The 21098-nt window shown below is 65.1% G+C and overlaps 1 protein-coding gene across 2 annotated transcripts in view; it reads left to right on the top strand.

The window, feature by feature from the left end:
* The window catches only part of TTYH3 (tweety family member 3), a 30718-nt gene that overhangs the window by 2410 nt on the left and 7210 nt on the right, over positions 1-21098 (top strand). For both annotated transcript variants that reach the window (XM_023247113.2, XM_023247112.2), the window contains exons 2-11: positions 11717-11886; positions 12046-12157; positions 12296-12516; positions 12806-12901; positions 14011-14083; positions 14372-14447; positions 16558-16613; positions 17261-17353; positions 19405-19497; positions 20278-20414. In XM_023247113.2, the coding sequence (XP_023102881.1) occupies positions 11717-11886; positions 12046-12157; positions 12296-12516; positions 12806-12901; positions 14011-14083; positions 14372-14447; positions 16558-16613; positions 17261-17353; positions 19405-19497; positions 20278-20414 (1127 nt within the window). The remainder of the gene's footprint in view (positions 1-11716; positions 11887-12045; positions 12158-12295; positions 12517-12805; positions 12902-14010; positions 14084-14371; positions 14448-16557; positions 16614-17260; positions 17354-19404; positions 19498-20277; positions 20415-21098) is intronic.

Here is a 21098-nt window from a genome sequence, read left to right as displayed (position 1 = left end):
TTGCTTCGTGCTCGGTGGCATCAGACAGAGCTCCCTTCCTGGGTGGCTGGGCAGTGGGTCAGCGTGGACCCTGTGGCCTAGGGCCCCTTCCTGCCTCGCCTGGTTTAGTATTCCTGGCTGTGGAGGGGGCAGCTAGCGGGCGGGGGTCCCCTCGTCCTCTTGCCCCAGGCGCCCCCTCTTGGCCGGCTTCTGCCTGAGCTGCAGGGTCTGGCGATGCCCCCACCCCCATGTGGCCTGGGCCCAGCGTGGGAGGAGGGCTTCTGCCTCCTGGACTGTCCAGGGGACGAGTGGGGCCTGGGTCGGGGGAGTAGGGGACGTGTATGGTGTGAGGAGACCAGGCTTTGTCCTTTGCCGTTTCCGGCCCCCGCCTTCCACTGCCGGGTGCCCTGGTGAAACCCGCTGGAAACCCCCATGGCCCGGCCCTGTTTTGGGGCACTGTGCAGGGCTGTCCGTCACTGGTCCTTTCTCTCACAGACCGGGAAATGAGGATGATTGCCTCCCTTGTACAGATTAGCAAACCGAGGCTCAGAGAGGGAAGTGGCTCAGAGTCACATGATGACGAGGTGGTAGGAGCCAGAGTCAGCCTCCTGGGCCCCCCTCTGCTGGCCCCCTGCAGGGGTCAGGAGCAGATGCGGGGCTCTTCCGAGGGCTCCCAGAGCCCTGGCCGGCCCTACTTGGGGCTTTGGAGCCCCTGCAGGAGCAGGGCTGGCATTTCTCTTGGGGCGGAAGGTCTCGGGTTTCCATGTTCCCGAGGCCACCATTCTGAGGGGAGGGGCTCCCTGGCCATTGATGCATCTCTTGGGGACCCGGGCCGTTTGCCGGCTGGACAGATCATAGGGAGGGTGCCAGTGGGGTCTGTGGGTGGACGGGGACTGGAAGGAGGCAGAGAAGCTTTTGGAGTTTGCTCTGTGCTACTCCACCCCCCACCTGCCTGCCAGGAGGGGCTGCTGGTCCGGCTCCCCTGGGGCTGGGCCCAGAGTTCCCCACACAAGGGGCAGCTGGATGGGTGGGGACTGTCATTTTAGGGGAGCTGCCCGGAGGATCGCAGGCCCAGAGAAAGGAGGAGACTCTGGGGGTCGCACTGCTGAGCTGGCGGGCTGGGCCCAATGTCTGGGGGCCTGATGTGCTCTGAGGTGATGGTAGGGCCTGCCCTGGCTTCGGGCAGGGGTCCCACAGCCTTTTCAGGCTGGAGAATAGGGGCCTGGGCCCCAGCTCTGTTGCTTCCTATCTGTGTGACCTTGGGGGGGATCATCTCCCTCTCTGGGCTGCCCCTTGGGGCGTGTGCCCCATCCATCCCTACCCACCCTAATGACTCCCCTGCCAAGCCTTTTCACACCCCCGTGTCCGGAGGCCGAGGCCAAATTCACTCTCTTTGTTCATTATCTCTGCCAGTTCAGGGCGGCTGGAAGCTGTGAGGTGTCAGGACAGGGCCTGCAGGAGTGCAGTGGTCAGGGAAGTCTTCCTGGAAGAGGTGCTTCCTGGCCTGCCACGAAGGGCGCCAGCCAGGCTGCGAACGCCCGGAGGGCTGGGACTTGGCTGGAACCTGGCATTAAGTGGGCACACTGGCTTCTCTTCCGGTCAGATGGTAGCATTTGCCTCAGGCTTGCGCAGCCTGTGAGGCCTGTTTCTTGTTAGAACCCTGAGTGCTGGGATGGTTCACTCGAGACCCTAAAGATAGGACAGAGGTAGCCATGCACAGACCTTGGCAGAGACGGTTCCTGACCGCTGGAATGGCACATGCAAAGGCTCTGAGACAGAAGCCCGAGCCTCAGCCCAAAATAAGGGAGTCCTTCTGGTCTGAACGTGCTGCCTCTGTGCTCGGAGATGTGTGAACCCTGACTGGGTGGCCCCTTAGAGGGCGTTTGAGGTCTAGGTTGTATGACTGTCGGGGCCCAGGGGTCTCCTAGCTAAGACCGTAGCGCCTTGGCTAAAAGCTATGACTCAAAAAAGGTCTGCCGAGTACCTGACTGCAGGCTGGTGTTGGCCGAGCCCCCGGGTCTTGCGGGTGGGGTGGCCCTGTTGTCATCTTCCTTCCATCACTGATCAGCAGGTTAAAACCTGGGGTGATCGCCTGGCTTCTCATCTACAAAAATAATAGATGTTGGCGGAACATTTGGAAAATAGGAAAAAGCATGAAGAAAAAACCAAAAAGCGCCTCTGGCTGGATTTCACCCCCACACGCAGACCCGTGGGGTGCGCATCACTCGGAACCAGAATCACGCCGCACGCCCTTATTGTCACCGACTTCTGGACAATGTTGTTGGCCCTGGGTTCTTGATGTGTGGCCAGCGTCCCATGGTAACAGTCGGGATGCTGGGGTGCAAGTGACAGAAACGTACCGAACGTGACAAAGCTCACTGAGGAGTGGGCGGGAGCTTCTAGAGTACCCCCTGCACGGACAGAGCCGATTAGCTGGATTTGGGGGACGCAGTGGTGGGTGAACAGGGAAGTGCCTGCTGGGACAGATCGACCGGCTCTTTCCTTTCCGACGGGGGGCAGGGTGAAGCCTCTGGCTGCCTCGGCTGCGAGGTCTACACTGCGGCGGTCATGGGGGTGGTTAACGGGAAACCTGGCACATCCCCTGCTTGGCGTTGGTGTGAGGTCTCTGTCACCAGGCCCCATTGTTCTGCCTTTCGGCGGCCCCTGGTTTTCAAGGGTCTGTGGATGTGGTGACGAGCCGTGTCCCCGACACTCTACTCCTCTGCCCAGAGGATATGCAGGAAGGGACATCGGCCGTTCCGGCCCTGGCCAGGGGGTCTTGGTCAGGCTCTGGGCAGGGTGTGCTGTGGCTCTCACCCCAGGCCACAGCCGCTGTACCAGAGAGGCTCATAAACATTTCCCTGGGCGGCCACACAGTGGCCCTCGGGGGTGGGCATTGTCACTGCTCTAGAAGCAGAATTGAGGCCACTGGCCGGCCAGCATCAGTGGGCTGGAAATGTGGGCAGGCTCCTGCTCCAACGCGGTACTCCCCTTCGGTGGACACAGTCCCCGTGCAGAGGCTCCCTGGTCCCGTAGCGGGGCCTGGTTCAGGGAAGCTCAGCGGGTGTGGGGACCGGGTCCTCTCCCCGCCACGGGCAGTTCTGCTTTGGCTGCACAGGAGGAACAGAATCTGCAGCCCAGGGACCGGGTCACAGATATGGGAAGTGGCCTCCTGTGGCCCCACAGGAATTGGGGCATGTGACAGGGCTGGTGGTGGGTGTGGCAGGACCTGGCTGTGCCCGTGCCTGCCTCCTGGGGTCTGCCCTCAGCTTGGCACTGGGCCAGGACACACATGGCTCTCCCATGGCTCTGAGGGATTCCTCGCGCTCTTGGGGAGGATCTGATGGGCACCGTTGCCCAGAACAGGGGGCTGCTTTCCAGAGGGTACCCCTGAGCTGGGTCCCTGCCCGAGGTGGGACGGCACGTGCCCAGAATGGGGTCTGCTGCCTGTCCAGCAGGACCCCTGGGGGCCACACAGCAGACGAGCTGAGGCAGCAAGGATGCTTCGGGCCGTGGAGGGGGCTGTGAGGGCTCTGGCGGGCCTCGGTCAAGGCCAGGCCTCCAGGCCAATAGGAGGTGCAGGATGGGGGCTGCAGAGGAGGGGCCTGGGTGTGGGGTGTGCCCGCAGAACCGGGCGGAGGACCCAGGCTGTGGCCGGGTGGGCTGTGGAAGAGGGGCTGTGCAGGTCCCCTCTGGAGCCTCCCTGTCCCCTGCCCCCTGCCCGAGGCCTGGGTCGGGCTCACGCACACCCACCGGCCTGCACGTGTGGTCCTCCCGCAGGTCTCAGTCGGCGTGCTGCTTCTGCTCCCCAGAGGAGCCTGGCTGAGGCCTGGGTCCCCACAGGAGGGGCGGGTGGGCTACGAGACGTAGGGGTCTCAGAGAGGGCTCTGTTTTGTACCACAGGCACCCACTGTGGTCGGGCCTCTCTTGTATTGGCTGAGGGCGTGGGGCAAGGCCGGCCTGCCCAAAGCCTGAGCGACAGCTTCCTTCTCGCTCTGAGGAGGGTCCCGGCCTGGGGTGCCGCCCGCTCCGGCCGCGTGCACTCCAGCTGGGCTCCCGACTGTCGTGAGGGCCGCCGTAGAAGTTGTGGTGTCTCGTCCAGCCCGGCCCTGGAGGCTGGTTAGGCTGCCCTCCCCGGGCCACATCCCCCCTTGAGTCCTGGGACAGGGCTCCGGCTGGCCCGATGATGTGACCGGGCCCGTCGGCTGGCTCCTGGCTGCATCCGAGGCCTGTGGCCTGGGTCCATAGGGGTGGCCAGTGGAGAGGTGTGTGCGGTCAAGCCTGGGGAAGAGCGGAGGGCTGTTCTGGGCGCCGTGCCGGGAAATGCGTTAGGGCACTGGGGCCGGATAGACACCCTCGCCGCGGGAAGGGCAGCTCCTGTGCCGTGTCCTCCGGGGTCCGTTCCCTCCGCAAGCGGGTGTGGCGTGGGCAGCAGGACAGCGGGCTGGCCCCCAGACCTGGAGGGCGGCGGGGCGGGGGCTGCCTTGGGGGGTGAGCCACCAGAGCTCGTCCCGGGGCCTTGAGCCCAAGTCCATCCTCGCCAGGCCTCCATCCCGGTGGTTCCTGGAGGGCAAGGGCGAGTAGGGTGCACACGCCGTGAGGGCATCAGCCTGCAGCCGGTGTGTGTCCCTGCGCGGCCTGGTGCTCTGGGTCTCAGACCTCCGGTGGGAGGACTCGGACAGACAGCCGGGCCCCTCCTGGGCTCCTGCTCGGCCGGCCGCTGGCTGTGCTTTCTAACCAGGATGGCCACGAGCTCACCGTCATGGAATTCGTGAAACCCAAGCCCAGCTCAGTGGAAAATCTGTTTTTAATTTCTGGTCGGCATGTGGGAGCCGCAGCCAAGTGTGTTAGAGGGGTGGGGGGCTGTGGGCCGAACAGCCAGCCAGGCGCCCAACTCTGCTCCACGGCCAGGGCCCTCGGCACCCGCTCAGCCTGGCCCGGCGGGTGAGGGGGCCTTTTCCGGAGCTTTCCTCAGGAGGCCCGTGTGGGCTCAGACCCCTGCTTCCTCTGTACGTAAGCGTGTGGGGCTCCAGCATCCCTTCTGGCCTCAGGCCCCCGGCCTGGAAGGTGGGTGCCACCCCTTTCCCAGGTGGTCTGGGGACCCGCGGGGCCCAATGTGAGGCTGGGTGGTTGCCGAGGCCAAGAGCCAGCCCCAGGGGAGCGGGCAGCGCCGTGTGGCGTGAGCCCTTCCCAGTGAGGGGCCCCGGGCACAGGAGCTGCGACAGCAGCCCAGCCCTCAGTCCAGGCCCAGGGCTCCGGCCGAGACGCATGTGGGTTCCCAGATGGTGCTTTGGGGGTTGGGATCCCGCCAGCCTCCTGGAAGACCCGACCTGGTCTCTTCCTGTGGAGAAAGGCCCTCGGCAGTTCTGGGGCTGGGGTGGGACTTCCCCATTGGGAAGCGGTGGAGGGTCCTGCCTGCCCCCACCCCACCCTCCAGAGCCCCTCGGGACACGGGTGTGCAGCCTGGACCTCGTGCCGGGCCTTCGCCCGGGCCGTCCCTCTCTGGGAGCGTGCCCTCCTCTCACGGTGCCCTGCTGGTGCCCTCTGACACCTGTCGTCACACCCCCCAGTCTTCCGAGGCTCCGGGTGTGCGCTGCTGGGGTCCCGGAGACGCGTGCCCCGTGGCCGCCGTGTCAGGCCTGGTGCTGATGTGCCTCCGTCTCGGGCTGGCCCTGGGCCGAGGGGCCCTTTGTGTAGTGACTCGGGCCTCCCCGCTCCAGTGAGGCAGGTGTGACCACCGCAAGGATGGTGGGGTGCAGGGCAGGGAGGGCCCAGGCCCCTGGAGGAATTTGGACTCGCCTGCTGTTTGGAGCCTCACCCTTGAAAGCTGGTGGAGCTGCCTCGAAGGGAGGGCTGGTGCAGGGAGGGGTGAGGACGAGCTGAAGGGACAGGCCTGCCAGGGATGGGATGGCCTTCTCCAGGGACACCCACCTCTGCGGGCCGTGGGCCTCACGCCACGGGCAGTGGCGGGACCTCAGTTACGGCAGCTGGGCCTGGGGGCCTGGCCCCGAACCTCCTGCCGTGTGACCAGGCGGAAGTCCCCGATGCCCCGAGAATAGTGGCGTCAGCCCTGGAAGTCTGGCCCCACGTCCTCCTCGCCCGTGAGCACCGGGGCCTGGGTGTCCGTGACTTCTGCCAGGAGGCTGGCCCGGGGGGTGTGCCGCTGTGGCCTTTAGGGCGGGGGTTGGGGTGAGCAGCTTTGGAGCCCCCGTGAGGGACTCCGGCGGGGCAGGGGCTCCCCAGCCTGGCTGAAGGCTGTGGTGGCCCACAGAGGGGTTGAGCGTGTGGGCGGCGCTCAGGGGCAGTTGCTGAGGGCACGGAGGCCCCCCTGTGGGGCCACGTCTCCGAGGAGATGGTCTGTCGGGGGCTCTGACCTGTGCTGCACGTGCGGTGTGCTCCTGGGTGCAGCGGGTGCACGGATGGGCCGTCCCAGGGTCCCGTGTGGCCACCCTGGCCCGGTGGCCTCGGGCGCATCAGCGTGGCCTGTGCTGAAGCTGAGCCCAGTGTCGCGCACGGGTGGGGTGCACGTGCCCGTGCGCTGACTGGCCCTGGTGGGACGCTGGAGCCTCGAGCCCTCACACCGTGGTCTCTGTCTCTGGACGGGGCCAAGCCTCCTGCTGCAAAGCTCTTCCGTAAGGCTTCGTGGCACGCTGTGGGCCCTCCCCTTACGGGGCTGGCTTGGGGCCCCCTGTACTCTGACTGCCTGCAAGCCTGGGGCTGAGCCAGGGACCTCTGCCCCTGCCCCGCCCTGTGCAGGGAGCTTGGGCTCACGTGGAGGACGGCTGGGGTCCTGGGTCCCTCATCAGGCCTCCTGCCTGGGCCGGGGCCTGAATGGGGACAAGGAAAGGCTTTAGACTCCAAGCTCTGGCTCATCGGGTATTTCCAGAGCGGATGAGGGCTTCGGGGGACCATGAGGCACGGAAGAGAGTGTGTGGGCACAGGCCAGGGCTGCAGGGGCCTTGAGAAGGAGGGGGTGGTCCGGGGCCAAGAGATGAGGTGAGCCGTGGGGCCAGGAGCGGGGGGTGGGCCCCGCCGAGGCCTCACTGCGGGCGCCCGCACGGAGCCCGGTGCGTTCTTAGCGCCTCAGGTGGCTGGCAGCCAGCACTGTGGCCAGCGGTCAGGACACGGGCCCAAGCATCTCGCCTCGCCTGACCGAGTGCTGACATCACTTCCATCACAGACGGAAAATTCCATTTGGTCGGAGCCCAGATGCTGATCAGGCATTTCCCATTCTCTTTCTGAATGGAGAATGGACCCCGGGGCGGTGAAGGGGACAGCAGCCCACGCAGCCGCGGGCGGGGGGGGGGGGGGGGGTAGGCGGGGCTGTCCCCTGGAATCTGGCATCAGGAGGCGGGGGCAGAGGGCACGCCAGGCACCCCCAGGCCTGGCTCGTGCACCCAGATGGCGACGGGCTCTGCAAGTTCACCGTGATGGGCTGCGCCCCGCCCAGCTCCGGTGCCCTCCTGTGTGAACCGGGAGGGTGCTGGCACCGTCCATGGGGGCTGTGGGAAGCTGCTGTGGTACAGGCCCCGTAGCCTGATGTCCTGCCAGAGAGAGAGCTCCCCAGCTTCTCGGACCTTGGGGTGGGGAGCCGGGGGGCCATGTTTCTGCACGCCCACTGTGTGCCAGGCCTCAGTGCCAGAGGGGGCACTGCCCCAGCTAAATCGATGAGCTCAGCAAGGCCTTTCCTTCCTGGGGGAGGTGTGGGCAGACAGACCCAGCACAGAGATGGGAGACATAGGAAGAAGGCTTCCTGGAGCCGGGCAGACAGACCAGGAGGGGATGAGGTGGAACCTTGGATGCCTGGCCCCCAGCATGTAGGGTTACAGGGGTGAGGTGGGCACCTGTGCTTCTGTCTGCCATTGCCTCCAGAGAAGCTTCTGGAAAGTAATTCACCCCTTTGGTACCCAGGACACACGATCACCATCAAGCCTGGCCCTGGGGTTCCTGGGGCAGTGAGTGGTCCTCCCCTAGCCCCTGCCCTGCGAGAGGCAGGGATGGGACGGGAGCGTCCTCCGCCCCCAGGCAGGCGGCCCTACCTGTGTGCGAGGCTGCTCCTGGCTGGCCGGCTGCCTTCCCCGCTTCCCGGTCTGCTCCAGCAGCCAGGTGCTTGGGACGCCCTCCCCTGCCCACGGCCACTGGGAGCTTCCAGCCACAGGCTGCCGTGATCACAGGGTGACACCTTCATGTGCACGTGGGCGAGCATGTGTGTGAATATACGGGTGTAGGCGTGTGTGTGCACGAGGATGTGCTTGTGCGTGTGCGCGTAGGGGCACGTGCTCACCTTGTGCGTGAGCAGCCCTGGACCAGTGCCCCCCCCCCCCCCAGCAGCCAAGGTGCCCACTCTCTGCCCCCAGCCCACCAGGCTGTGTGGTGACAGAGTGGGCCCTGGGGGTAGCAACCCCTGGGGACCCTCACCTTTCTTGGGGGACCCCCACGGGGATGCTCTTCTGAGCCTTTACAGGGATTCGCTTGTGTAATCCTCAGTCACCCGGTCAGGACAGTGACGCGCCCATCTCCACTCTATAGGTGGAGAAACTGAGGCATGGGGGTGCGGTCCCTGACTCAAGGTCACATCTCTGAGCCAGGCTGGGCAGCATTTGAACCTTGCTGCTTTGGCTCCCTGGGCTGTCCCTCTTGGGCAGTGGTTTCGGGGTGGCTGTGGGGGAAGGGCAGAACACGCCTCCCTCGCACCTCGGTCCAGGTTCTCGGCCTTCCGGGGCCCATGTGACCCAGTCATCAACTGAGAGGGGTCTGGCACGGCTGCCGGGGACCCCGCTCCCACAGCGGGGGTGGGGAAGGCTCACACACTGCACAAAGGCAGAAATGGGGTGCGGAGAGCAGCAGGGCCTGACCGGAGACCGCACGGGGCCTCTTACGTGGTGGCAGAGCTGGGCTCAGACCAGGGGCCTCCCACGCTCAGCTGAAAGGAGCTACTAACAGGATTCTGCTTCTGTTTTAATTACAAAGTTGGTACAACTTGGTGGTTTTAAAAAAAAAAGAAAAAACCCGAAAAAGACACACAACAACAAACAAAACAAACCAAATCAAAGCCGTAGGAGGACACCCAAGAAAGGTACAGCGTGACTCCCGCCCACAGGGGCACAGCACCTTCCAGACTCAGCCTGTGGTGGCCTCTGCCCATGCTGCTCTTCCCTGACCTTCCGGACAAGGACGGCCCCCGCCAGGGAGGCGGCCCGGGTGCTCCCACCTGTCCGGCTCTTTCTGGTCTCCATGGCCCGGCTGGGGTCCAGCAGCTCCAGGCACCCCGGGGCCCTGGCATGGCTCCCCCCGCCCCCAGGCTCCCCCCAGGCGCTAGGGCCCCCCCCCGCCCCCCGATTGGCCGGCAGTGCGGATCTTACCTTGGGTTTCTCATCTGGCAAACGGGAGTGGGTGGTCCCGGCACCACTGAGGCAGTGATCTGGGCCTGTGAGCACTTTGATGAGTCGTGATGTCCCCTTGGCCAGGCTGGGTGGGCTCAGGGCCCCAGCTGGGGGCCTGTTTGGGTTCTGCCTGCCCTGGTCCCAACTGCCCCGCCTCGGGGCAGGGATTCCTCAAGAGGATGTGTGTTGATGCATGTATTTAAACACCAGCACCGAGCCATCCGTGTCCTGGACTTTCCTGGATTGTGTCCAATTGGGGGAGGGGGGAATCGGGCAGGAGAGGAGGTGGCACTGTGGGAGGGGTGGGGCTACTCCAGCCAAGGCCAAGGGAGGTCAGTCAGAGCAGAGGGTGGCCTCCAGGGGGACCATCTGCACAGGATGGGGATGGGCAGGGGCTCATTCTGGGTGAAGGCTTCCAGGTGGGGGTGTGGTGGGCCTCTGAGGGTTTGGGGGAGGGGAGGAGCCTGCAGGCAGGACCGGTGACAGGGGCTGGAGGGTGGCCTTTGTTATGGAAGCACAGAGGTCCCAGGGGTGGTGCTGTGTTCTGCCCTTTGCCTGTGAGGAGGGGATGGGCAGGGCCTGTGGCACCCCGGCCAATGTCCGGCCTGTGCCTGTGAGGGCAGACCCTGGGAGCCCGGAAGAGAGTGCTGTTGCAAACACTGTGATGTGCACGCAGGGTGGGGTGGGGCGGGGCAAGGGCGGTGCCGGCTTCCAGGACCCTTAAGGTGAGCCCTCTCCGTGATGGCCCCCCGGCCTGTGACATGCCCCGATTCCTGCCCGGAGGCCCCTGGCTGCGTCCCGGGTCTTGGGAACACCCTCTGTGACTTGAGCGCGGCTGACGAGGTGGCCCTGGTACCGGCCCCCCAGGGGCCTGCTTCCCTCCCACCCGCAGCTTGTGAGCTGGAGCGGTTGGGACCCAACGGGCCGTCCTGCCGGGGCAGAGATGGTAGGCACCCTCAGCCTGGAGTAGCACCGGAGGGTGCCAGCCCCCAACGCCTGTTGCGCCCCGGCAGGGCAAGGCCATGGCCTGTGACTCCAGCTTCATGGCGTCACCCCGGTCTGCCCCTGGATGGTGCCTCCCTCCTGTGCCTCGTGGGGGAGGCCCGAGGCCCAGCCTCCCAACAGCTCCTGGCTCCCTGGGCCCCGGTGTTGCTCTGAAGTGTGGCTGCTCGGTGCCTCCCTGGTCAGGCGGGAGGGGCCCCCCCCCGGTGTGGGGGTGGCCAGGGATAGTGAGCCTGGTGGGAGACCTTCGGGGCCAGCGGGCTCCTGCGAGGGCAGGGAGACAGCCGCTGGGCGCCAGGGCGTCTGCGGCTCAGCCTCTCTTCCCAAGGGGGCCCTGAAGGGGGCAGGTGGGCATTCTCCCCCAGCAGCACCCCAGTGTTCAGGCCTGGGGAGGGAGGGTGTTTCCGGGGCCCAGCGTCTCTACGGCACTTCCAGTGTGGACTGAGAGCCAGTGTGCAGTGGTGAACCTTCTGTGTGGGACTTACTTGTCCCCTCCCCCCCCCCCATGAAGTGCACGTGGTCAGCCCCGGCCTACAGCGCTAACAGGCCACGTCTCCCACCCCAACAAGGGACGTGTGTGCTGAGGCCCCAGAGGTGCCATGACACCGGTCCTTCCTCCGTATCTTCTCTGAAGCCGGTTTCTCTACCAGTAAAATGGGGAGGGGGGGCGCTGGGCCAGGTAGAATGACGAGTGTGGCACCCAGGGGAGGCAGCGCTGGGCCTACGGCATGTGTCCCTGCTTCCCATGGGGGATGCTGACCTTGGTGCCGGGAGAGGGCCTGAGGGGGCACTTCCTCCTCCCCTGGTGACTCCCAGGACGCGGCTGGATAATTCTGGGCCCCTCAGGCTGCCCCGGCCCCAGGGGCTTGCAAAGGTGGCCAGGTCCAACTCAGTCTCTTGCGGGCCTTCACCGAGGCCCTCCGCCAGCCTCTTCTGGGGAGAGCACTGCCCCCTTTTACGAAAGAGAAGACCGAGGCTCTGGGAGGTGAGGGGCCTTCCTCGGCGACATGGCCATCAGCAGCTGTGCCGGCCCTTCCCCGGGGGCCCCTGCCCACCCAGCACCTCCTTACTGGGCTTGGTCAGGGACCCCTGTTTGGACCTTTCCTATGTCCTGCCTTGGGCCCTGGGGCCCAGGAGGTGAGGGGCCCCCGCAGGGAGGGGCACAGGGCCTGGGAGGACCCCATGGCCGTGCCCGTCTGGCTTCTCCGAATGTGGCTTGGGGTCCGGGACAGGGCTAAGGACGGGAGTCACTCGAGTGTTGGGAGCCTCTGTCCCCCGAGCTGGAGGACGGTCGGGTGGGAGCCCGGGTGCCGGCGTCCGCACCTCCAGCGCCGCCTCCCGGCCTCCCACAGGCGCTGCTGCTGCTGGGGGCCGCCGCGCTGGCCTGCCTCGCCCTGGACCTCCTCTTCCTGCTCTTCTACTCTTTCTGGCTGTGCTGCCGGCGGCGCAAGAGCGAGGAGCACCTGGACGCCGACTGCTGCTGCACCGCCTGGTGCGTCATCATCGCCACGCTGGTCTGCAGGTGAGCGCGGGGAGGGGCCGGGCTGGGGGCGGGCCTGGTGGCGGGGGGCGCGGCAGGGAGGGGCGGCCCGATGGAGGCGGGGCCCGACCGGGACGGGCGGGGCCGGGGCGGGCCAGCGAGGGGCCCGGCCGCGCCCTCAAGAGCCCCGCCCCGTCCCAGCGCCGGCATCGCCGTGGGGTTCTACGGCAACGGGGAGACCAGCGACGGCATCCATCGGGCCACCTACTCGCTCCGCCACGCCAACCGCACGGTGGCAGGGGTCCAGGACCGCGTGAGTGGCCGTCCGATGGGGAGGGGGGCTCTGTGCCTGCGCCCCGTGTCTGCGTGCGTGCCCGAGGGGTGGGCGTGTGCGCGGAGCGTGCCGGGAGCGGGTCTGCGCCCGGGCTCACCGGCCCCCGGCCCGGCGCAGGTGTGGGACACCGCGGCCGCGTTGAACCGCACGGCAGAGCCCAGCCTGCAGAGCCTGGAGCGGCAGCTGGCCGCGCGCCCAGAGCCCCTGCGCGCAGTCCAGAGGTTGCAGGGCCTTCTCGAGACGCTGCTGGGCCACACCGCGGCCATCCCCTTCTGGAGGAACCCGGCTGTGTCCCTGGAGGTGCTGGCCGAGCAGGTGGATCTCTACGACTGGTACAGGTGCGGCTGGCCCTCTTTTCTGTTCGCCCCGCCTGGCCCCTAGTGCCTGGGTGCTAGTCACCCTCCACGGGCTTGTGGCCTTCAGAGCCCGGTGTCACAGTTGTTATGGGTGGGACCGCCGTGTTTCCCGGGACTTCTTTTATCAGAACTGATGCCAGCCCCATATCCCGGAGCTGCCCGCGGATGCTCCTCTGGGCCCCAGGCCGTTCCCTCAGCTCTGCCATGCCTCCCCGAGCAATGCCCCTGTCCCTGCGCCCCACGCACACCCACACCCACCGTGTGCCCACAGGTGGCTGGGCTACTTGGGCTTACTGCTGCTCGACGTGGCCATCTGCCTGCTGGCGCTGGTCGGCCTCATCCGCAGCTCCAAGGGCATTCTGGTCGGGTGAGTCTGTGGGGTGGAGGGGCGGAGGGCAGGGGTGAGGCGCCCTCAGCACCTTCTCCCCTGAGGTGGCCCTTCCCTCCCCACCCCCATCTGTGGGTCTGGCCACCGGTTTCCCACCACGGAAGCCCGCTCCAGCAGATCTCCTGGGGCCCTTGACCCGTGCCCCTGTGGCGGGCACATCTGCCCTGTCCGTCCTTGGTTCCTGCTGGGCTCCCTCCCCACTGAGCCTGCGTATCATAACCCAGACACCCGAAGACCTGTCTGGGTCACCAAGTCATGGGGACACCAGAAAGTCAAGCTGGCCACGTCCCCGGCCTGGAGGCAGTCTGGGCTCGTCGCCCTGCTGTGCCGCCCACTCACCTGGCCACCTTGGGCCGGTGGCTCTTTGGCACTGATAACTGTCTCGTCCTCCGAAAGACGCGACAGTGCTAGCTGTCTGCGGGTAGCAGCTGTCGCTTCCTCACTGAACAGTTGAACAGCCGTGTCCTGCGCCCTCCCCGGGCCGGGCACGGGGAGAGACCAGTGAACAGGCGGGCCCCTGTACCACCTTGTGTCCGGTGGGGGGGGGGGGGCGCTGCTGTGGAGGAGAGGAGAGCAGGTGGGGGTGGGGGGACGTGCAGGCGGGCAGGCCAGTCTGCGGCACGTGTGCTCCACAAGGAGCCCTGGCAGGGAGGGGACTGGACGTCTGACCACCAGCACGTGGGCCTGCAGCGAGGGGTGTGAGCGGCAGCAGGGAGGCCTGAGTGCATGGACCGCAGGGACTGGGGAGGCAGGTGTGAGCCCCATGGGTCTGGCCCAGGCTAACGGGCCCCTCCGGCCACGCTGTGGAGAGCAGGGTGAGGGCTGAGACGCGTCAACCTGCTGGCCGGGGGGGAAGCAGGGAGACCTTCCTTCCTGGCCCTCCCCTGAGCCCCACCCCAGCCTGCCCCAGGTGGGAGGGAGACGCATCTGTGCCCAGCCTTCAGGTGGCTCTGGCTAAGGCCAGACCACGGAGGAGCCACAGCCCCCGTGAGGGCAGACCCCCCCCCCAGATGTTCCCTGGGGACCCGGCCCTCTGGCCTGCAGCCACCCCAGCCTGGGGGTCGCTGATTGGCGTTCTTTGCTCCAAGGGTCTGCCTGCTGGGGGTCCTGGCCCTGGTCATCAGCTGGGGCGCACTGGGCTTGGAGCTGGCCGTGTCCGTGGTGAGTGGCAGAGGGGAAGCGTGATCCCTGTGTGCTGGGCCTCGGCATGAGGCGGGGGCGCTGGGGAAAGTCATACTCCTCTCCCTTCCCGCCCTGCCCTGGGGTATCGAGGTTCCGCGAGGAGTGGGGACCTTCCCATGGGCACACAGCAAGTCAGTGCGTCCCCACATCCCCACTTTACCTTCTGGAGCTAAAAGTGAACCTGAGAGTCAGGCTCTATCCCTGAGAGCTGAAGGCTGTGGGGGCTTAGCCTGGTCACCCCATCTGCCTTGCCTGCACCCGTCCCAGGGCTCCAGCGACTTCTGTGTGGACCCCGACACCTACGTGACCAGGATGGTGGAGGAACACTCCGTGCTGAGTGGGGGTGAGTCTGAAGCCGGCACCCCAGCAGCCAGGCTGGGGAGACCCAACTGAGTGAGGACAAGGCATCCTCTCTCTCGTGGGCCCTTGGTCTAGGGGAGGCAGGACCCACGCACGTCAGGAAGCTAGTGAGTGAACAGGAACACCTGTGAGTGGCGGGGGGTGGGGGGCTCTGAGAATGAGTTCAGGTGCTGTGTGAGGCCAGATGACAGGGGAGGGGTGACGGTGGAGGTGGGTGACAAGGGAGCAGCAAGTGATGACAGGCTACTTCAGAGCAGACAGTGTGGCCTACCAAAGAGGTAGCATTTAAATTGAGCCAGGGAATGCTGTGTGTCTTGTGCAAAGGCACTGGGGCAGAGACAAACCCAATGTGTTTGTAAGGCAGAAAACAGATCCACTGTGAGAGGAGAGGGTGGGGAGGCCAGCAGGGACAGGTCGAGGAAAGGAACTTGGGCTTAATTCTAGGGGGTCCGTTGGAAGTGGGAAGCCTGGAAAAGACATGGCCCGTGATTCAGTTTCTTTTTCAAAGTTTCTTTGGGCTGTGGGAGCAACACGGAGGTCAAGCAGGAAGGCAGGGAGGTTGTTGAAGTTCTCCAGGCAGGGGGCAGGTGCCTTGAGCCAGCGGGGCGAGAGGTGAATGGGGACGTGCCGTGAGGGAGCGTGATGGGGCTTCTGAAGAAGCAGGATGTAGGGAGGGAGGAACTGAGGCCCTGTTCTCTGTCTGAGCAGCTGTCCTCACAGGAGCCGTGGACTGAGCTGGGGGCAGAGAGCGTGTCTGGGGCTGGGTGCGTGTTGACCATCTCAGGAGGCAGGTGCAGGTGGGACTGGGCTCGGGCGCGGCCAGAGCTGGACAGTGCTAAGCTCATTGTTTGCCTTTGCTGTGAATACCGTGTGCTCCTTGAGAGAAGAGTCGAGGGACCGTCCCCCCAGGGATAGGAGTTCTGCGTGGCCTTAAAACACTGGCCCTCACGGGACTGTCTTCTCCTCTTTGCCCGAGAAAGCCACAGAGAGGAGCCTGTGGTCAGGTTTTTAGCTTATTTGGTTGAAGGAACCGTTTCCATCGAAGCCAGAGGAGCCCCCACAGTGGGGGAAGGTGGATGTGCCCAGCTCAGAGCTGGCAGGACTGGTGACAGCTGTTACCACCGCTGTCCCTGGCGCCGGTGCCATCAGCCTTTCGGGTCCTCGCTGCTCAGGGCTCTGGGGCCATTGGCAAGTGCGAGCAGCCCCCGGCCTCACGTGAGTACAGGCTCCTGCCTGCGAGCCACAGGCCGCCCCTCGCGGGCCAGGCAGAGCCAGGTGGCCCACGTGAAGTGGGTTTTCACTTAAGTTTGGTGGGAGCCCAGGCCCGAGGAGTCAAGTGTAGGAGCCCCGTGGGAAGCTGCCCCAGACTGCGGCCAGCCCTGCGCTTAAGCCCTTGCTCCTGGTCCCTCCCCATCTTGCACTGGGCCCCGGAGGGACCCCAGAAGGGAGGCACCTGGAACTCCAAAGCCAGTGTCCACTGCTTCAGGGAAGGGTCCTGAGGGACCAGAGAGCGTTGCGGGGGGCGCGGGGGCAGGCAGAGTCCAGGGCTCCTCCCTCAGCCGCAGCCAGGCTCAGGTCTCCTAGGGCTTTTTGAATCCGAACCGTAAGTGAATCCCCACCTTCGGACATCGGACGCTGGATCGACACCTGTTTTAAGGGCGATGAGACAGGCAGGCCCCCCGAGTCCTGGGTGCTCCAGGCTGCAACGTATGGGCTGTGTCACCTCCTCTTTGGGGCGATGCTCTGGCCCAAGAACTATTATTCTGCCCAAGTGACCCCCGAGCAGATGCATCCCCGGGCGTCTTCTGACCCCTTCCTTGCCTACCTCCAGTGCCCTGTCTGCTGCTCCAGGGGGAGGGGAGGGACAAGGGCTGCACCCTAGAGACCGCTGTGCGTGCTGCAGGGACGCTGCCCGGGGCGGAGGGTCTGGGCGCTGGCCCTGGGCTCTCTGGAGGCCACATCCTCTCTCATGTGTGCTCGAATGCACACAGGCACCACGTGCAGACACACGCACGCACGGACATGCACACGTAGGCACACGAGGTACATGCAGACGGCCGGCCTCACTCAGCCACCCCGACCTCTCTCTGCAGACATCTTGGAGTACTACTTGGCCTGCTCGCCCCGTGCCTCCAACCCCTTCCAGCAGGTGAGTGCCGGGGGTGCTCCTGCCCCGGTGCGGGCGGGAGGGGGCCACACGGGCCCTGACCCCCACGGCCCCCAACCCCTCTCAGACGTGATTGGACCCTGGGACCCGAGGAGCAGCCAGATGAAGGCCACACTGACATCACTAACTGCCCCTGGGGTCTGCGCCCTGATGCCCTCGGTGCAAGCCTTTTGGGGTGGACGGCCTACCGCCCTGAAATACCTGGGATTCCTTTCATTTCTTGGGTTCCCCTGGGTGGCCCTGCAGAGCGAAGCCAAGCGTCGCCCTGCAGGAGGGGTCCCGTGCCCACCTCTGGAATGACGGGACAGGTGTCGTCACGGTGGTTTGGAGGGAAACCCTTCGGCCCCCTGCCTGTCACTCCACGTGACTGCATGGCCCTCTGGGGTCCTGAAAACCACCTGTTTCAGAGACACCATGTTTTTGGTGATCTGTCTCATCTCTGCATACGTGGGCAGGCTCGCGGGGAGCCAGGGAAGGGTGTCCCGTGGGCCCACAGAGCAGAGTGCCCACGGGCTGGCGCAGGCCCGGGGCAGTGGGACTGGCAGACCCGTGTGGGGGGGGGGTGGCCCTGGGGTGGGAGAGATGGGCTGCCCCTGCCCCTGCCCGTCAGCTGCCTCTCTGTGGAGCAGAAGCTGTCTGGCAGCCACAAGGCGCTGGTGGAGATGCAGGGTGTCGTGGCCGAGCTGCTGAAGACCGTCCCCCGGGAGTACCCGGCCACCAAGGTGAGTGGGTGGGCGGTGGGCCAGCTGGGGAGCTAGAGGGCTAGATGCTGCGAGGGGCAGTGCCCCCTGCCGGGCTCCTGCGGAGGTCCCTGCCTCTTCCACACCCTTCCCGGCGGTGCCCTCCCTTCTCCCCTGCGTCCACCCTTCATCTCCCTGGACAATTGTGGGAGGCTTTTAAAAACAGGTCTGTTTCTTACTTCTTTTTAACGTACGTACGTGTATACGTATTTCTCGGCGTTTATCTTTGAGAGAGAGAGAGCGCGAGCAGGTTTGGGGCAGAGAGAGAGGGAGACACAGAACCTGAAGCAGGCTCCAGGCTCTGAGCTGTCAGCACAGAGCCTGACGTGGGGCTCCAACCCACGAGCCGTGAGATCATGACCTGAGCCGAAGTCGGACGCTCGACCGACTGAGCCCCCCAGGCGCCCCTCTGTTTTTTATTTTTAAAGTAATGCATGCTGTTTGAATTAAAAGAAATAAGGAATAATAAGGAAAATAGGGACAGATGTGGGAACAAAGGAAGGCCCACCCCCGAGCCCGTAGCGGTGTTCCGGGAATTGGAGGGCTGATGTTCTGGGGCCTGAGCACCTCACCCCACACCTTTGCTACCGTGCTCCTGGCAAATCCCAGGCTCCCCGTAGGTGCCGGTCAGCACATGGGAACCCTGCCCGGCCCGTGCGCACCACTGCAGAGTGGGCACGGCTCGGCTCTCAGCCTTTCTTGTGTGACCAGCTGGGTCTTCTGTAGTAAACTCACGAAATTTAAGTTAAAAGCGCGCATGCATGTTACAGTTACTTCCTATTTCTGGTATAGCCGGGGCGTCCCCTGGGTGTTTTGCAATTGAGCGGATAGGTTGGTACGTCCTTGTGCCGGGGCCGCCAGAACAGACCGCACGCCGGGGGCTTAGACGGCAGAGATGGATTTCCTGACACTTCTGGAGGCTGGAGGTCAGGGGCACGGGCCAGGGCACAGGCAGGGCTGCGACCTCCTGAGGCCTCTCTCCATGGCGTATCGACACCACGTTCTCGTGTCCTCACGCCCGCGTCCCTCTGCGCGTATCTGTGCCCCGACCTCTTACAAAGACGTCAGTCCTAGTGGATTGGGGCCCACCCTCGTGACCTTTGCTTACCCTAACTACCTCCTTAAAGGCTCCGTCTCCAAATACGCATTTTGAGGTATTGAGGGTTAGTAACGCATATGCAACGTGAATTTGGGGAGCGGGGACACAATTCAGCCCCTAATAAATAGCGAGTTTTGTCATCCTGAAATCCGTTTCTGACTCACAGAGCGTTCCTCGCATATGTGTTATAAAAGGCAGAGCTGGGGGGCCCCGGGGTGGCTCAGTCGGTTGAGCGTCTAACTTCGGCTCAGGTCATGATCTTGCAGGTTGTGAGTTCAAGCCCCGCGTTGGGCTCTGTGCTGACAGCTGGGAGCCCGGAGCCTGTTTCAGATTCTATGTCCCTCTCTCTGCCCCTCCCCTGCTCGCACTCCGTCTCTGGCTCAAAAATAAATAAACATTAAAAAATAAAAAGGCAGTGCCAGGTCCAGTGGTCGATCTAGAGGAGTTGCTGTCGACCCTGAAACGTGTCTGTGAGGTCATCTCTCCACGGAGAAGATGTGGCTGGAGGTGCCCACGTACACACAGACATACGTGTGCACACACGGACATGCACACACATGCTACAGGATCCGGCTCGTTCTGTACAGAGGGTTCGGATGACGTTTTGTCATTTAAAATGCCATGAACACTTTCCCTTTCGCCGTTCTGTAAACTGAGATTTGTAAAAGAACCAGACCCCCGTCAGAAGACACGTGGGTATTTGCCGCCTCTCCTGTTTTGACAGGCATCGGTGGGTCCTACTTTCCCCGCTCTACTCGAATCCTCAACAGTCCCCCTGAGGCCAGGGCACAGACTCTGGGGTCATCATTTCTAGAAGCCTGGGGTCCTCAACGCCTGTTCCAAGACCACGGGTGTGGGTGGACAGATACATGGGGGCTCCCAGGGGCCTGTCCTCCTGACTGGTGGTGACCTTGTGTGGCACGTGTCCCCCCAGGACCCCCTGCTCCGTGTCCAGGAGGTGCTGAACGGCACAGAGGTGAATCTGCAGCACCTCACCGCCCTGGTGGACTGTCGCAGCCTGCACCTGGTGAGGGCCGGCCTGGGGGGGAGGCCCCCCAGGGGCCACAACGAGGGGGGGGATGGGGGATAGGAGGGAGCAGCTGGGGATATGGAGCAGGAGGGAGCAGCTGGGGGCAGGAGGGAGCAGCGGGGGGCAGGAGGGAGCAGCTGGGGTTATGGAGCAGGAGGGAGCAGCTGGGGTTATGGAGCAGGAGGGAGCAGCTGGGGGCAGGAGGGAGCAGCTGGGGGGGCAGGAGGGAGCAGCTGGGGGCAGGAGGGAGCAGCGGGGGGTAGGAGGGAGCAGCTGGGGTTATGGAGCAGGAGGGAGCAGCGGGGGGCAGGAGGGAGCAGCTGGGGTTATGGAGCAGGAGGGAGCAGCTGGGGGCAGGAGGGAGCAGCTGGGGTTATGGAGCAGGAGGGAGCAGCGGGGGACAGGAGGGAGCAGCGGGGGGCAGGAGGGAGCAGCTGGGGTTATGGAGCAGGAGGGAGCAGCTGGGGGCAGGAGGGAGCAGCTGGGGGGGCAGGAGGGAGCAGCTGGGGGACAGGAGGGAGCAGCGGGGGGCAGGAGGGAGCACCTGGAAGGGCAGTGGGCTTAGCGGGTAGTAGCTTGAGGGTCAGGGGAACAGATGGGAGCAGCCGGGGGTGTGGGGCCTCAGGAGACGGGAGCTGACCGGAGGGTGGTGAAGTCCAGGGTGGTCCGGGCTGCCGCGTGCCGGGCCGAGGCTCTGGCGCGTCCCGTCTCAGCCCTCCCTCCCTGTCTCCCCCCCGGTCCGTGTGGCCTTGCTGTTGCCGGGCCGTCTGGCCTCAGGACTACGTGCAGGCCCTGACGGGCTTCTGCTATGACGGCGTCGAGGGCCTCATCTACCTGGCCCTCTTCTCCTTCGTCACAGCCCTCATGTTCAGCTCCGTTGTCTGCAGTGTGCCACACACCTGGCAGCAGAAAAGGTGAGGGGCTCAGAGCTGGCCTCAGGCCATCCCGCGTGCCGGGTGTTTCAGGGACGCGCCTCTGGACACCCGTGTTCTGGCGCCCGGAGACAGGAGCAAACACCCCCTCTGCTCCGAACACTCTGCAAGCCTCCGCAGCGCTCTGAGAGTTGAGAGGAGCTCCCGGCCCAGGTGACGTGCGAGTCCAGAGCAGGCGGGGAGAGCCGGGGCGTCCTTGCTGCCGGTGCTGGCTCTGTGCCCCGCGCCCTTCCCTGCCTCTGACCGGCTGGCCTCGGGGTGTCTTGTCCGTCTCCCCGCCCCGGGGCGTAGATGTGCAGGGCTTGTGTGTGGAAAGAGCAGCTGGTTGGCCGTGGGGACTCGGAGCTTCTACAAGGGAAGGCCCCAGGTGGCCACGGCCTCCGTGGCCCGTTTAGCCGGGTGACCGGGATGGCCGCTACTACCCACGGGGCCGTGACGCTCTTGTCTTTGAAGTGGGGTGCCCGGGAGCCCCTGCCTTAGTCTCCCTGATCAGTACTAGGTTGAGTGGTCTCCGGAGGAACCGGGCCCATCGCCTTGCCTGGGCCCCACCCTTCATCGCCCAGACTCCCCGCCTCCCTTCCCGCTTATTTGGGCCGTGGCTGCTTCTTGGTGGCCTGGCTCAGAGGACAGGCAGCTTAGCTCAGGTCTCTTCCCTCTGTTGTTTGC

The sequence above is a fragment of the Felis catus genome, chromosome E3, assembly GCF_018350175.1.
Source record: "Felis catus isolate Fca126 chromosome E3, F.catus_Fca126_mat1.0, whole genome shotgun sequence".
Lineage (NCBI taxonomy): Eukaryota > Metazoa > Chordata > Mammalia > Carnivora > Felidae > Felis > Felis catus.
Note: the sequence above shows the minus strand (reverse complement) of the source record. Positions and strands in the feature narration are given on the sequence as shown.